This window comes from Branchiostoma belcheri, unplaced genomic scaffold (genome assembly GCF_001625305.1).
Source record: "Branchiostoma belcheri isolate BF01 breed outbred unplaced genomic scaffold, Haploidv18h27 scaffold80, whole genome shotgun sequence".
Classification (NCBI taxonomy): Eukaryota; Metazoa; Chordata; class Leptocardii; order Amphioxiformes; family Branchiostomatidae; genus Branchiostoma; species Branchiostoma belcheri.
In genome coordinates, this window is record NW_017804465.1 from 447,739 (window position 1) to 460,567 (window position 12,829).

The 12,829-nt window shown below is 39.0% G+C and overlaps 2 protein-coding genes across 4 annotated transcripts in view; one reads left to right on the top strand and one right to left on the bottom strand.

The window, feature by feature from the left end:
- The window catches only part of LOC109486500 (phosphoribosylformylglycinamidine synthase-like), a 36,228-nt gene that overhangs the window by 7,261 nt on the left and 16,138 nt on the right, over positions 1–12,829 (bottom strand). The gene's annotated exons all lie outside the window — the stretch shown is intronic.
- Positions 173–11,426, top strand: LOC109486486 (leucine-rich repeat-containing protein 15-like). 3 transcript variants are annotated; one of them, XM_019790318.1, is made up of 4 exons: positions 173–251; positions 786–884; positions 1,982–4,651; positions 11,228–11,426. In XM_019790318.1, the coding sequence occupies exons 3-4, from the start codon at positions 1,994–1,996 to the stop codon at positions 11,267–11,269; spliced, it is 2,700 nt and encodes an 899-aa protein (XP_019645877.1). In that variant the 5' UTR covers positions 173–251; positions 786–884; positions 1,982–1,993; the 3' UTR covers positions 11,270–11,426. The 3 variants fall into 3 exon arrangements, with proteins under 3 accessions (XP_019645877.1, XP_019645875.1, XP_019645876.1); XM_019790316.1 differs by lacking the exons at positions 173–251; positions 786–884; positions 1,982–4,651 and adding exons at positions 6,120–6,396; positions 6,884–6,968 and having other exon boundaries at positions 8,527–11,426; XM_019790317.1 differs by lacking the exons at positions 173–251; positions 786–884; positions 1,982–4,651 and adding exons at positions 6,120–6,274; positions 6,884–6,968 and having other exon boundaries at positions 8,527–11,426.

Here is a 12,829-nt window from a genome sequence, read left to right on the forward strand (position 1 = left end):
CAACTGTCAAGATCATGGGAATGACTTTCATACCAGAGTCTCACCAATGTGAACAGAACAGTCATGCATGCGCCCATGAATGGCATCTTTTTTGGAAGGCGAAACAATATGTGCAGTTACGTAATAGGTGTCCCGTGCCAGGCTAGGTACCAGTGTTAGTTCCTCAACTGTAAGTTCCACACTTCTAAGTAAACGTCTCCAATTCAGTCTGTTGGATCAAGTTCTAAATTTCTTCAGGACACTGTCTTGGGGTAAGTTATCACCTTTGTCTTATGTTTGGGTAGGTAGGTACCATTCTTATTGTCGATCGTGTTCATATAAAGAAAGTTTCATTATCATGCAGACAAACTGTGCAAGTTAACAACCAGTTCCTCTTTTGGGATCGTACTGTTACACACTAGTGCGTATTTAAGCAAAAGTTTGTGATATTTCTGCTGTAAAAATGAACACTTTTCAGTCCAAACTTTGTAGCAAAATTAATACTAGTATTACATCTGTTGACTGAAAATATTCAGGATAAGAAACAAAACAAAATGAAGCCAAATCTTTATTCTCTTCCTCATTTCCTTGTCAGGAAAACCTGGATAGAATTACTGTATTAAGAGAAGCAAGGGGGTAGGCCTACTAAAAGGTATACCAGTAAAGTAGTTAATATTTAAGACAATGAAAAACAAGATGCAGTAAGATTGTTATTGCCATTAGCAATTTATACCAATTCAAAGCTATATGTTACATATAATAAATGAACAGCTACCCTGAACACATACATGCCTCTTACCCTACAGGCACAGCTGCAGTTCCTACAAGTAGAAGTAAAAAGTCTTCAGTGACTTCTTGGCAAGAAAGGCCAAACATTTTCTGTCAAGCTTAAACTTCAGAGTCAGGTAAGTTCTTTTTCTTTTCTGTAGACAACATTGGTCTCTCATACATGTATCCTAATGTTAACTTAATGCAAAATGTATGTTGAATGTGTAAGAATCTACGTCAACACCAATTATCCTTGAAATTGCAAAAACCACGATCTGTTATGTTTTTTAAATATGCTCAAAGCCTGGGTTTTAATTCTCTTGTGAACACAAGTTGTTGCACGGTATCAGATCGAGAGAATGACTTTTTTTTTTTGATTTTCCAAAAACTTACTTCCTCATAGACTAATTAATCACTGTGGATTATGGAAGTATGCATTTTTCCCATAAAAAAGCTGTGTTGTAATTCTTGGGGAAAACCCTTCTTCCCAACCTTCGGTGGTTGTTTGGTATGTGGGCTCATTTGCATGATTAAAATCAAACATTTGTGATTATAAGTTACATGTTTAGAAAATTTGTAGAAATCATGACCATACTACCCCTTGATCATGACTAATGGTACAGCCCACATGCCGACCAACCACCGATGGGGGAAAGAGGGGTTCTCCCCAAGAGCTACACACAGCTTGTTTATGGGAAAATGCATACTTCTACAGTGACTCACTAGTCTATGAGGAAGTGAAATTTTGGAAAATAAAACAAGCCAATGATTCATTTTGAATGGCTGTTCTATGTTTTCTGCCATGCAACAACTTTTGTTCATAAGAGGAACAGAGTGGCTAGTGAAGGCAGGAGCAGAGCAGATACACAGAGTTCATGGATAGATTCCAGGCTATTGCCAGTCAAAATTTTGTGCCTGAAAAGTGTGCTCTCGTACAAATTAGAAATATCTTTGCCCTTCCAAAAATAATTTCATCACATGCCTGGGTAGGACATATTATAAAGGGATTTTCTGCTTACACAACCAGTAATGTTTCTTACCTGCTTACTCAAACATAGCCAAATTTGGGATTGTGTTCTCCCTGCAAAAGCAACACCTACTAGTACATGTACATCGGCTACACAAGAAGCTTCTGACTAAGATATCTGGCATTGAAACATACATTGTAAGAAGAAACATTACCAGGTGTGTAAGAGGAAAATCCCTATATCTTATCTTTGATTCCCTTATCAAGGCACAGCACTCAATGGGTGAAGAGAAGAAGAGCATGGGGGAAAAGCCTGGGCTGCTGCTGTCCCTTCTGATCATCCTGAAGGTGTTTGGATCAACAGAAGCTTCCTGCAGCCTTGGTCAAGTCACAGGTTCTTTAACTGCTAACTGTGGCAACCAGGACCTCACTAGTGTTCCTCAGAACCTGCCAACAGGCACCACTAACCTTGATTTGCGATATAATCAGATCACAACAATAAGTCATTCTGATTTCTCATGGTACAGGAGCTTGACAAGGCTTGTTCTACATAGCAATCATATTGCCACAATCGGTACTCGAGCATTCTATAACTTGTCAGATTTGAGAGTTTTGCATCTTTATGGAAACCGCCTGTCCAACCTGAGTGCTGACATGTTTACAGGGCTGGGAAATTTGCAGCACCTTTGGCTGCACAGTAATGAAATCAGTGATATTCAGGCTGGAACATTCAATTCAACACCACAACTGATAACCTTGTACCTACATACTAACAAATTAACAACCCTCAGATCTGACATGTTCACAGGGCTGGGAAATTTGCAGCACCTTTGGCTGCATAGTAATGGTATCAGTGATATTCAGGCTGGAACTTTTAATTCCACACCACAAGTAAGGAACTTGTACCTACATTACAACAAGTTAACAACCCTAAGTGCTGACATGTTGACAGGGCTAGGAAACTTGCAAAACCTTCAGCTGTCCAGTAATGATATTAGTGATATACAAGCAGGAACTTTCAGTTCAACTCCACAACTCAGAAACTTGTACCTGTATCAAAACAAGTTAGCTACCCTGGTATCTGACATGTTCACAGGGCTGGGAAACTTGCAGGCTCTTTACTTATACAATAATGAGATCAGTGATATTCAGGCTGGAACTTTTGAATCAATATCACAACTGAGATACTTGTACCTGTTTTACAACAGGTTAACTTCTCTCAGATCAGACATGTTCACAGGGCTGGGAAACTTGCAGGAACTTTGGCTGTACAACAATGAGATCAGTGACATTCAGACCGGAACTTTTAATTCCACATCAAAAATGACATCCTTGTTCCTGCAAAATAACAAGTTAACCACCCTCAGTGCTGACATGTTGACAGGGCTGGGAAATTTGCAGAACCTTCAGCTGTCCAGTAATGATATCAGAGATATACAGGCAGGAACTTTAAGTTCAACTCCACAGCTTAACACCTTGCAGCTAAATCAAAACAATTTAAGAGACCTCAGATCTGACATGTTCACAGGGGCAGGGAACATACAGACTCTTAACTTATACAATAATGAGATCAGTGGTATTCAGGCTGGAACTTTCCATTCAACTCCCCAGCTGATAAGCTTGCTCCTACATAATAACAAATTGACAAGCCTCAGACCAGACATGTTCACGGGGCTGGGAAATTTGCTGGTCCTTCAGCTGGGCAATAATGAGATCAGTGACATTCAGGCTGGAACTTTTAATTCCACACCACAACTGATAGCCTTGGACCTGCAGCACAATAGACTTACAGTCCTAAAAGCAGAGATTTTTGCAAAACTGTCATCAATCTACATGTACACAGCAAATATTGGCAACAACCCCTGGCAGTGTGACTGTAGGATGGGTCCCTTAAGGCAAAAGATGACTGGGTCTCATTCATTCATCATCTCATTCATTCAAAACTATACGACATGTGAACAACCTAGCAAATTTGGTGGGCAAAAGCTCAAAGATATCAGTCCTGAAGATCTGATCTGTGAAGTGCCGACGATAGCGAGGTTTGAAAGGGTTTACAAGTTTACAGAGGTAGAAGGAGGGACTCTCCATTTGGTTTGTGAAGCTTCAGGAATCCCCACACCAGACATCACAGTCATTCTCCCATCTGGATTGTCTGCAAATGTCGAGTCAGGTGGGAGGGTGACTGTGGGAGAGAATGGTGCCATCACCATAACCAGTGTTACTGCAGCAGATGCTGGTCTGTACTTCTGTACTGCAGTAAGTCCTGTTGGCTCAACATTTGCCGTACTGGTTGTCAATGTTCAACTGAAAGCGACCACAACTGGTACAGTGGCACCAGTAACTTCCTCTCTTACTAGTGCATTCAAACCAGAAAGCAGTTCAAGTTACCATCAATCTGCTCCTGCTTTCTCCATATCCGTACCTGTTTTCATTGCCACTGCATGTGGCTCAGTATTAGGTATTGTTCTAATTTTTGGTGCCATCATTTTCGCTGTCTGGCACATGAGGAAGAAGCAGAAGCCTTCTTCAGACCAACCCCCTCCAGTTGTTTTCAGTAATACCTCAGCTAATGTCCCAATCAGTGAGCATGACCAGACAGGGCAGGGTGGGGCTCAGTCCAGGAGTGAATCGTTTGAGACCACTAGAAGCCCAGAACATGTCCCGGGACGGGCTACCTCTGAGTATGAAGACGTGGTACTTCCAGCGAGGAACGTTAACACAAGTCTTACTGCTGCAGGTCTGATACAGCAACCTCATGAATATCAGTCCCTTGTGCCCAACAGAAACAGAGCTCCCAGACATGAGCTTCCCCCACTTCAACAGCAACATGATTATCAGTCACTTGGACCCAACAGAAACAGAGCTCCTAGTGATGAGCTTCCCCCACTTCCCCCTCCCAGTAACAGGAACAATGGTGGGCCAACTGGTGCCCATGACATCCCACACTACCAACCACTAATTTATTAAAGAAAAATTCATAATCAGCATTTCACATGACTAAATTTTTTAAAAAGATGAAACAGGACTCTCAAGACTAGAAGTTGGCAGAAAACAAAGAACAGTTGTTAAAAAAATGAATGTCCTCATTGTGTACATAGTTACTTAAAACTCATACAACCATTATAATAAGAAACCAGAACTATAGACCGGCCAAAATGGATTACCACAGATATAATTTCTTGAATCCTTACTGCTGAGCCCCATTGATGGGTTTATTAACAGACTGCATGTGTGTTACTAACACTAATACATGTATAGTGATCCAGAACATCACTACATGGAAAGGGAACAGGGAAGGAAAAGGATAATATGTAAGAGAACATATAAATACATGTAACTGGTTTTGTGTGTATAAAGGATAACACAAGTGATTTTTTAGTGTGTTAGCAGTATTTAGATGATTTATAAATACACATGTACATGTATAATATATACAAGACATGGGGTGATCAATGCAGCAGGGTTCTCGCCATTTCAGTTTTTAACTGTGCAAAATAACTTGACCTTGATGCACCTTGACCCCACCTCCATCACACCAGGCTCAAGCTCATTCCATTGCCTGATGGTACTGAGGAAGAACAAGAGCCTGCAGAAGCTGTTATTCAATTATAGTAACAATGTACCAGTAATTCAGACTGTGGTATAAATAATGTATACCAAGTTAAGTTGAAAGGTTGTTTGTAACAAGTAACAATTACTTGCCAATATTCAAACCTGTTATGTAAATGATGCATGCACAATAGAACTTAAGAAAATAATCAACTGTTAGTAAAGATGAGTTTAAGGAATGAATGTAGTTTGTCATTTTATGGTGTGGAACTTTGAATAGCAATCATTATTACACAAGAGTTTTGTGATTTGTTGTATGTTAAATAGCTTTTATCATTACGAAAGAGTTTTGACTGTGATTTGTTGAATGTACAAATTAAGGTATTTTAGTACTTGAACTATATACACTTAACCAATGTACATATAACCTTAAGCTGTAATGTCAGAAGGCATTTTTACCTTCAACAAGGTTATACAAATGTACTCTGTATCTTTGGTGTTTGTGTGTTGTTGGTCTGTAAACATGATATAACTTGAGATTGCTTCTATGGATTGCCTTGAATGATTACAAGTTTGTTATGGTATTGTAGTTAATATTTATGATATGTAAATGATAGTGAATGTCAATGTTCTTGTTTTTTCATTAATAAAACAATTTGATTGATTGATTGATTGATTGATTGATTGATTGATTGATTGATTGATTGATTGATTGATTGATTGGTTGATTGGTTGATTGATTGAAGTTTTGATATCTTATGATCTGGACATGCTAGGTCCATGGAGTTTGGGTTGGCAAAATATAAGCTCAATATATTGTACATCATACATATACATGTATATACCTTACCCCTGAACTGTTAAGATCAACGGTATTACTCTCAGCTCTTCCCTTTATACTTGAGTCTCACCCAAGTAAACAGAAGAGTCATGCATGTGCCCTTGAATGGCATCTTTTTTGCAAGGCGAAACAAACTGCGCAGTTTCCTGTGCCAGACACCACTGCCACAGGTGAGACTTCCTTCAAGTTGGATGTTTTATATGTCTTCAGACCAGGTGTGCACTTCCAAGTAAACGTCCCCATTTCAGTCTGTTGGATCAAGGTTTACGAATCTTCAGGACACTGTCTTGGGGTAAGTCTTCGCCTTCACCATATGTTTGGGATTCTACTTCTTGTAAAGAAAGCTTATCCAGAAAAACTGTGCAAGAACAACCTTTTTGGAACTATATTGTTACACATTGTGTATTTTACATGAAAGATTGTGATATTTCTGCCTTAAAATTTAACACTTTTTAGTCACAACTGGTTATCTAACGTGTTGTTGACAAATATTACATCTGATGACTGAAAATATTCAGGAAAAAAAGAAGAAAATGAAGCCAAACTTTTATTGCCCTGCTCATTTCCTTGTCAGGAAGACTTGGATAGAATTACTGTATGACAATGAGCACCAAGGGAAAAGGCAGCTATTAAATGTTCAGATAGCAGCTATCATTAAGACAATAATGAAAAACAAGATGCAAGTAAGATTGTTATCAGCAATGTCTGTTAACTGTATGTTAGATACAATGAAAGAACAGCTACATTTACCCTGAGCATATTCTTCTTCCACTATACAGGCACAGCTGTAGTTCTTACAGGTAGAACTTTGTGACTTCTTGGCAAGAAAGGCCAAAGACTTTCTGTTGAGTGTAAACTTCACAGGTAAGTTGGTTGTCTTTTTCTGTAGACAACATGGGTCTCTCATATTCTCATAAATTTGATGATGAAGTCTAAGCTAACACCAATTCGCAAAAATGAAGACTTTCCAGTCAAAACTTGAAATTTGAAATTGCAATAACAATTAAATAATTTTGTTTGTGAAATATGTGGTGGAGGGCCTGGGTTTTAATTTTTATTCTGAACAAAAGTTGTTGCATGGTACAATGTATCAGACAGAATGACTTTTTTGGATTTTCCAAAAATTTACTTCCTCATAGCTATATTATATAGACTAATGAGTCACTGTAGAAGTATGTATTTTTCCCATAAACAGGCTGTGTTGTACATGTACCTCTTGTGGAATTGAGGATGTTATTCCCATAATCACGTAGGAAATGGGATTTTTTCATAATTAAGCAACCAGATCTACATGTACATATAGAGGTATAAGAAAAGTAAGAATTATGCCAACAAGGATTGCATTTACATGATTAATGAGGACACACTACATTAACTCACTGATAAATAAAAAATAATTTCGATAGAAGTTCCTAATTGTGACAAATACTGTCAGTCAAAATTTTGTGTCTAAGAAGTGTGCTCTTATGGGGGCACACCCCAGTTTATTTTGGGTCTCAATTCGATTCTGCATACCCTCAACTCTAGCGACTGTCTCTTTCAGGAAATACCTCTTGAGCCAAAACACTGTGTTTGCAAATGAAGGATATCGCTCTAGCTACGAGAACAATAGAATTTCAATTTCTTTCACCTCTCACATTTTTGTAAATTTTAGGGGGAAAAAGAATTTTTCGATGAAAAATGATGCCAAAAATTTGCCATTTTCACGTGGAATTAGACCCATCACCCAGAATTTAGCCACTAATATGACTTATATGGTCGGAAAGAGAAAACCCTTATGTATTATTAAGAAAAGTATAAAGAAAATCCTAACACTGAGATTATCACAATAGCCTGTCGCGCGAGGCATAGCGACAGCGCCCCCAGAATACATACAACGCATATCTACATCAAACCAAAGGACACCCGGAAGTTAGTCTCTGGCCCGAAATCAATTTTCACCCAAAACACGCCACTTCTTACACTTTCCAGCCATGTTAGTAGTTAGTACCATTTTGCAGCAGATTATGAGAAATGTAAACTCAAACATGAACCACCGGAACCCCTTCGTCACTTTTTTTCCGGGCACTACATTGGACCCCTGTCGCGGAAGAATTGGTGTGTGCACCGTTATGCCATGTTGTAACTAGTTTTGCCCTTCCAAATATGATTTCATCAGGTTTGTATATGGATTTTCTTCTTACATGTACACAACCGGTAACGTTTCTCACTTACTTAAAAACTTAGCCACGTTTGGGAATATGTTCTCCCCACTAAAACAGGACCTACATTTAATTTGGCTACATGTTGCAGCAAAAAGCAGTACTCCTGTCAGAAGCTCTGAGGAAGATGTTTGACAGGCATTGAAATATTAGCAGTAACATTACTGATTGTGTTAGAAGGAAATCCCTATATCCTATCTTTGTCCTTATTCCTGTACCAGGGTACAGAACAGCATGGGTGAAGAGAACAGCATGGGGGTAAGGCTGCCAGGGAAGCTGCTGTCCCTTCTGATCATCCTGAAGGTGTTTGGATCAACAGAAGCTTCCTGCAGCCTGGCAGGTTCTTATGCTGATTGCCGGAGCCAGAACCTCGCCAGTGTTCCTCAGAACCTGCCAACAGGCATCACTAACCTTGACTTGCGATATAATCAGATTACAACAATAAGTCAGTCTGATTTCTCACGGTATGGAAACTTGACAAGGCTTGATCTACGTCAAAATGACATAGCCAAAATTGGTACTCAAGCATTCTATAATTTGTCAGATTTGAGACTTTTCTATCTTTATGGGAACCGTCTGTCCAACTTGAGTGCTGACATGTTCAGAGGGCTGGGAAATTTACAGGACCTTTACCTGCACACTAATGAGATCAGTGATATTCAGGCTGGAACATTCAGTTCAACACCAAAATTGAGAACCTTGCAGCTACATACTAACAAGTTAACTTACCTCAGATCTGACATGTTCACTGGTCTGGGAAACTTGCAGACTCTTTACTTATACAGTAATGAGATCAGTGATATTCAGACTGGAACTTTTAATTCAACATCACAACTGAGAACCTTGTACCTGTATCACAACAGGTTAACTACCCTCAAATCTAACATGTTCACAGGGCTGGGAAACTTGCAAAACCTTCAGCTGCCCAGTAATGATATCAGTGATATACAGGCAGGAACTTTCAGTTCAACTCCACAACTCACACACTTGTACCTGTATTACAACAAGTTAGCTACCCTCAGATCTGACATGTTCACAGGGCTGGGAAACTTGCAGGCTCTTTACTTATACAATAATGAGATCAGTGATATTCAGGCAGGAACTTTTCATTCAGCATCACAACTCAGAAACTTGTACCTGCATCAAAACAGGTTAACTACCCTCAGATCTGACATGTTCACAGGGCTGGGAAACTTGCTGGCTCTTTTCTTATACAATAATGAGATCAGTGATATTCAGGCTGGAACTTTCAATTCAACACCAAAATTGAGAACCTTGCAGCTACATCAGAACAAGTTAACTACCCTCAGATCTGACATGTTCACAGGGCTGGGAAACTTGCAGACTCTTAACTTATACAATAATGAGATCAGTGATATTCAGGCTGGAACTTTTAATTCCACTCCACAACTGAGAAACTTGTACCTACATTACAACAATTTAACTACCCTCAGATCTGACATGTTCACAGGACTGGGAAACTTGCAGTACCTTTACCTGTACAATAATGAGATCAGTGATATTCAGACTGGAACATTCAGTTCAACTCCACAGCTGAGAACCTTGCGGCTAAGTCAAAACAATTTAAGAGACCTCAAATCTGACATGTTCACAGGGCTGGGAAACTTGCAGACTCTTAATTTACACAATAATGATATTAGTGATATTCAGGCTGGAACTTTCAATTCAACACAACTCATTAACTTGTACCTGTATCAAAACAAGTTAAGTACCCTCAGATCTGACATGTTCACAGGGCTGGGAAACTTACAGACTCTTGCCTTATACAATAATGAGATCAGTGATATTCAGGCTGGAACTTTTAATTCCACATCAAAACTGAGTAACTTGGACCTGCATAACAATAGTCTTACAATCCTAAAAGAAGAGATTTTTGTAAAACTATCATCAATCTACACAGTAAACATTGACAACAACCCCTGGCAGTGTGACTGTAGGTTGGTTCCCTTCAGGCAAAAAATAAATGGATCTCATTCATTTGAGAACCAAATCACATGTGAAGAACCCAGCAACTTCTGGGGGCAAAAGCTCAAAGATATCAGTCCTGAAGATCTGATCTGTGAAGAGCCAACAATAGTGAGGTTTGAAAAGGTTCACAATTACACAGTGGTAGAGGGGGAAAGTCTCTATCTGGTCTGTGAAGCTTCAGGAATCCCCACTCCAGACATCACAGTCATTCTCCCATCAGGACTGAATGCAACCTTAGAGTCTTCAGGTGGGAGGGTGACTGTGGGAGTGAATGGTGCCATCACCATAACAAGTGTTACTGCAGCAGATGCTGGTCTGTATGCCTGTGTGGCAGTTAGTCCTGTTGGCTCAACACCTGCCATACTGGTTGTCAATGTGCAACTGAAAGCGACCACAACTGGTACAGTGGCACCAGTAAATAAAAGTGTAACTTCGTATCTTACTACATACACAATAGAAAGCAGTTCAAGTTACCATGAATCTGTTCCTGGTTTCTCCATAACCCTACCTGTTTTCATTGCAACTGTGTGTACCTCAGTAGCAGCTACTGTAATCATTTGTACAATCATTTTCATAATCTGGTGCAAACGGAAGAAACTGCAGCCTTCTTCAGACCAAACCCCTCCAGTTGTTTTCAGCAATGCCTCAGCTATGGTTACAATCAGTGAGCATGATCAGACAGGGAATGGAGGGGTCCAGACCAGAAGCTCAGAACATGTCCCGGGACGTGCTACTTCTGAGGTTCTTGAGTACGAAGACGTGGTACTTCCACCGAGGAACGTTAACACAAGTCTTACCGCTGCAGGTCTGATACAGCAACCTCATGAATATCAGTCTCTTGAGCCCAACAGAAACAGAGCTCCTAGTGATGAGCTTCCCTCACTTCCCCCTCCCAGTAACAGGAACAATGGTGGGACAACTGGTGCCCATTACACCCCACACTACTACCAATCACTAAAGAAAAAAGCATACTAGTAATCAGTATTTCTAAAGACTAAACTTTTAAAATCATGAAACAGGATCCACAAGTCACACTAAAAGTCAGCAGAAAATATAGAACAACCATTCTAAAAATAAATGTCCTCTTTGTGTACATATGTATTATAGTATTAATTAAAAGTCACTTGACAATGTAAGCTTCTTGTTCTTCCAGTTTCTCCATTATATGTGGGTTTTACCAAATGGTTTTGTGTGTGTAAAGGACAAGTGAATTTAGTGTGTTAGTGGTAGTACTACTTGATATACATTTTGTATACAAGACATGGGGTTATCAATGCACCAGGGTTCTTGCCATTTCACTTTTTAACTGGGCAAGAGAACTTGACCTTGATGCACCTTGACCCCACCTCCACCACACCAGGCTCAAGTTCATTCCATTGCCTGATGGTACTGAGGAAAAACAAGAGCCTGTATGATGAATCCTAACTTCTTTATAACCAGTAACAATTACTTGTCAAACTTCTTTGTAAGCAGTAACAATTACTTGTCAAACTTCTTTGTAAGCAGTAACAATTACTTGTCAATATTTAAACCTGTGATGTAAAATTAATGATGCATGCATAATAGAACTTGAATTAAAAAGAATAAAAGGTGATCAACTGCTAGTAAATATGTAGTTTGTTGTTTTATGGTGTGGAACTTTAAACAGCATTTATCATTACAAAAGAGTTTTGTGATTTCTTGTACAATACAAGGCATTTTAAATATACATTTAACGAATGTACAATGTCATACAACCTTGAACTGTACTGCATTATATATATATAATCTTATATATATATATATATATATTATATATATATATATATAAGATTATATCTTTGGTAACATTGGTGTGTGTTGTCTGTAAACAAGATAACTTGAGGTTGCTTCTAACACATGTAGTACTAGTAGGATTGTCTTGATAGTTTGTTATGGTATCATTGTAGTTAAATATCTAGTATTTAATCGTTAATGAATGTCAATGTACAACAAGTAATTCAGCCTATGGCGGCAAAGTTCTTGCTTTATATGATTTATATGATTGAATTATTACCATAATGGTAACCTTTGTCAAGAAGGTTATGTGTTAGGTATATCACATACATTTAGGGGGGTCACAGATTTCTTTTTAACTGGCCATAACTTGGGGTCTTTAGGAGGTATCCAAATGGATTGGTAGATAGGTTGTGACAATAAAGGTCAAGGTGTTGAATAATACACACCAAAACATGAACTACTGTACATGTAAGTGTTCTATTTCCAGTTCTAATGCTGGGTCTTCCAATTCTAATGCTGAGTGATCTTCACTTTAAGCTGTTACCCCAACTGTCAAGATCATACATGTATATGTCACTCTCACCTCTTCCCTACATACCTGAGTCTCATATAAACAGAACAGTCATGCACCACTTATTTGCAAGGGAAAACAAACTGCGCAGTTACCTAGGTTTCCCCTGCCAGGCACCACCGCCACAGGTGGGACTTCCTCCACTGTTTCGACCAGGTGTTTTGACTGTCTTTCAACAGGTGTGCACTTTCAAGTAAACAGTCTGT

Coding starts and splice junctions, on each gene's coding strand:
- LOC109486486 (XM_019790316.1), top strand. CDS start 8,540: ATGGGTGAAGAGAACAGCATGGGGGTAAGGCTGCCAGGGAAGCTGCTG.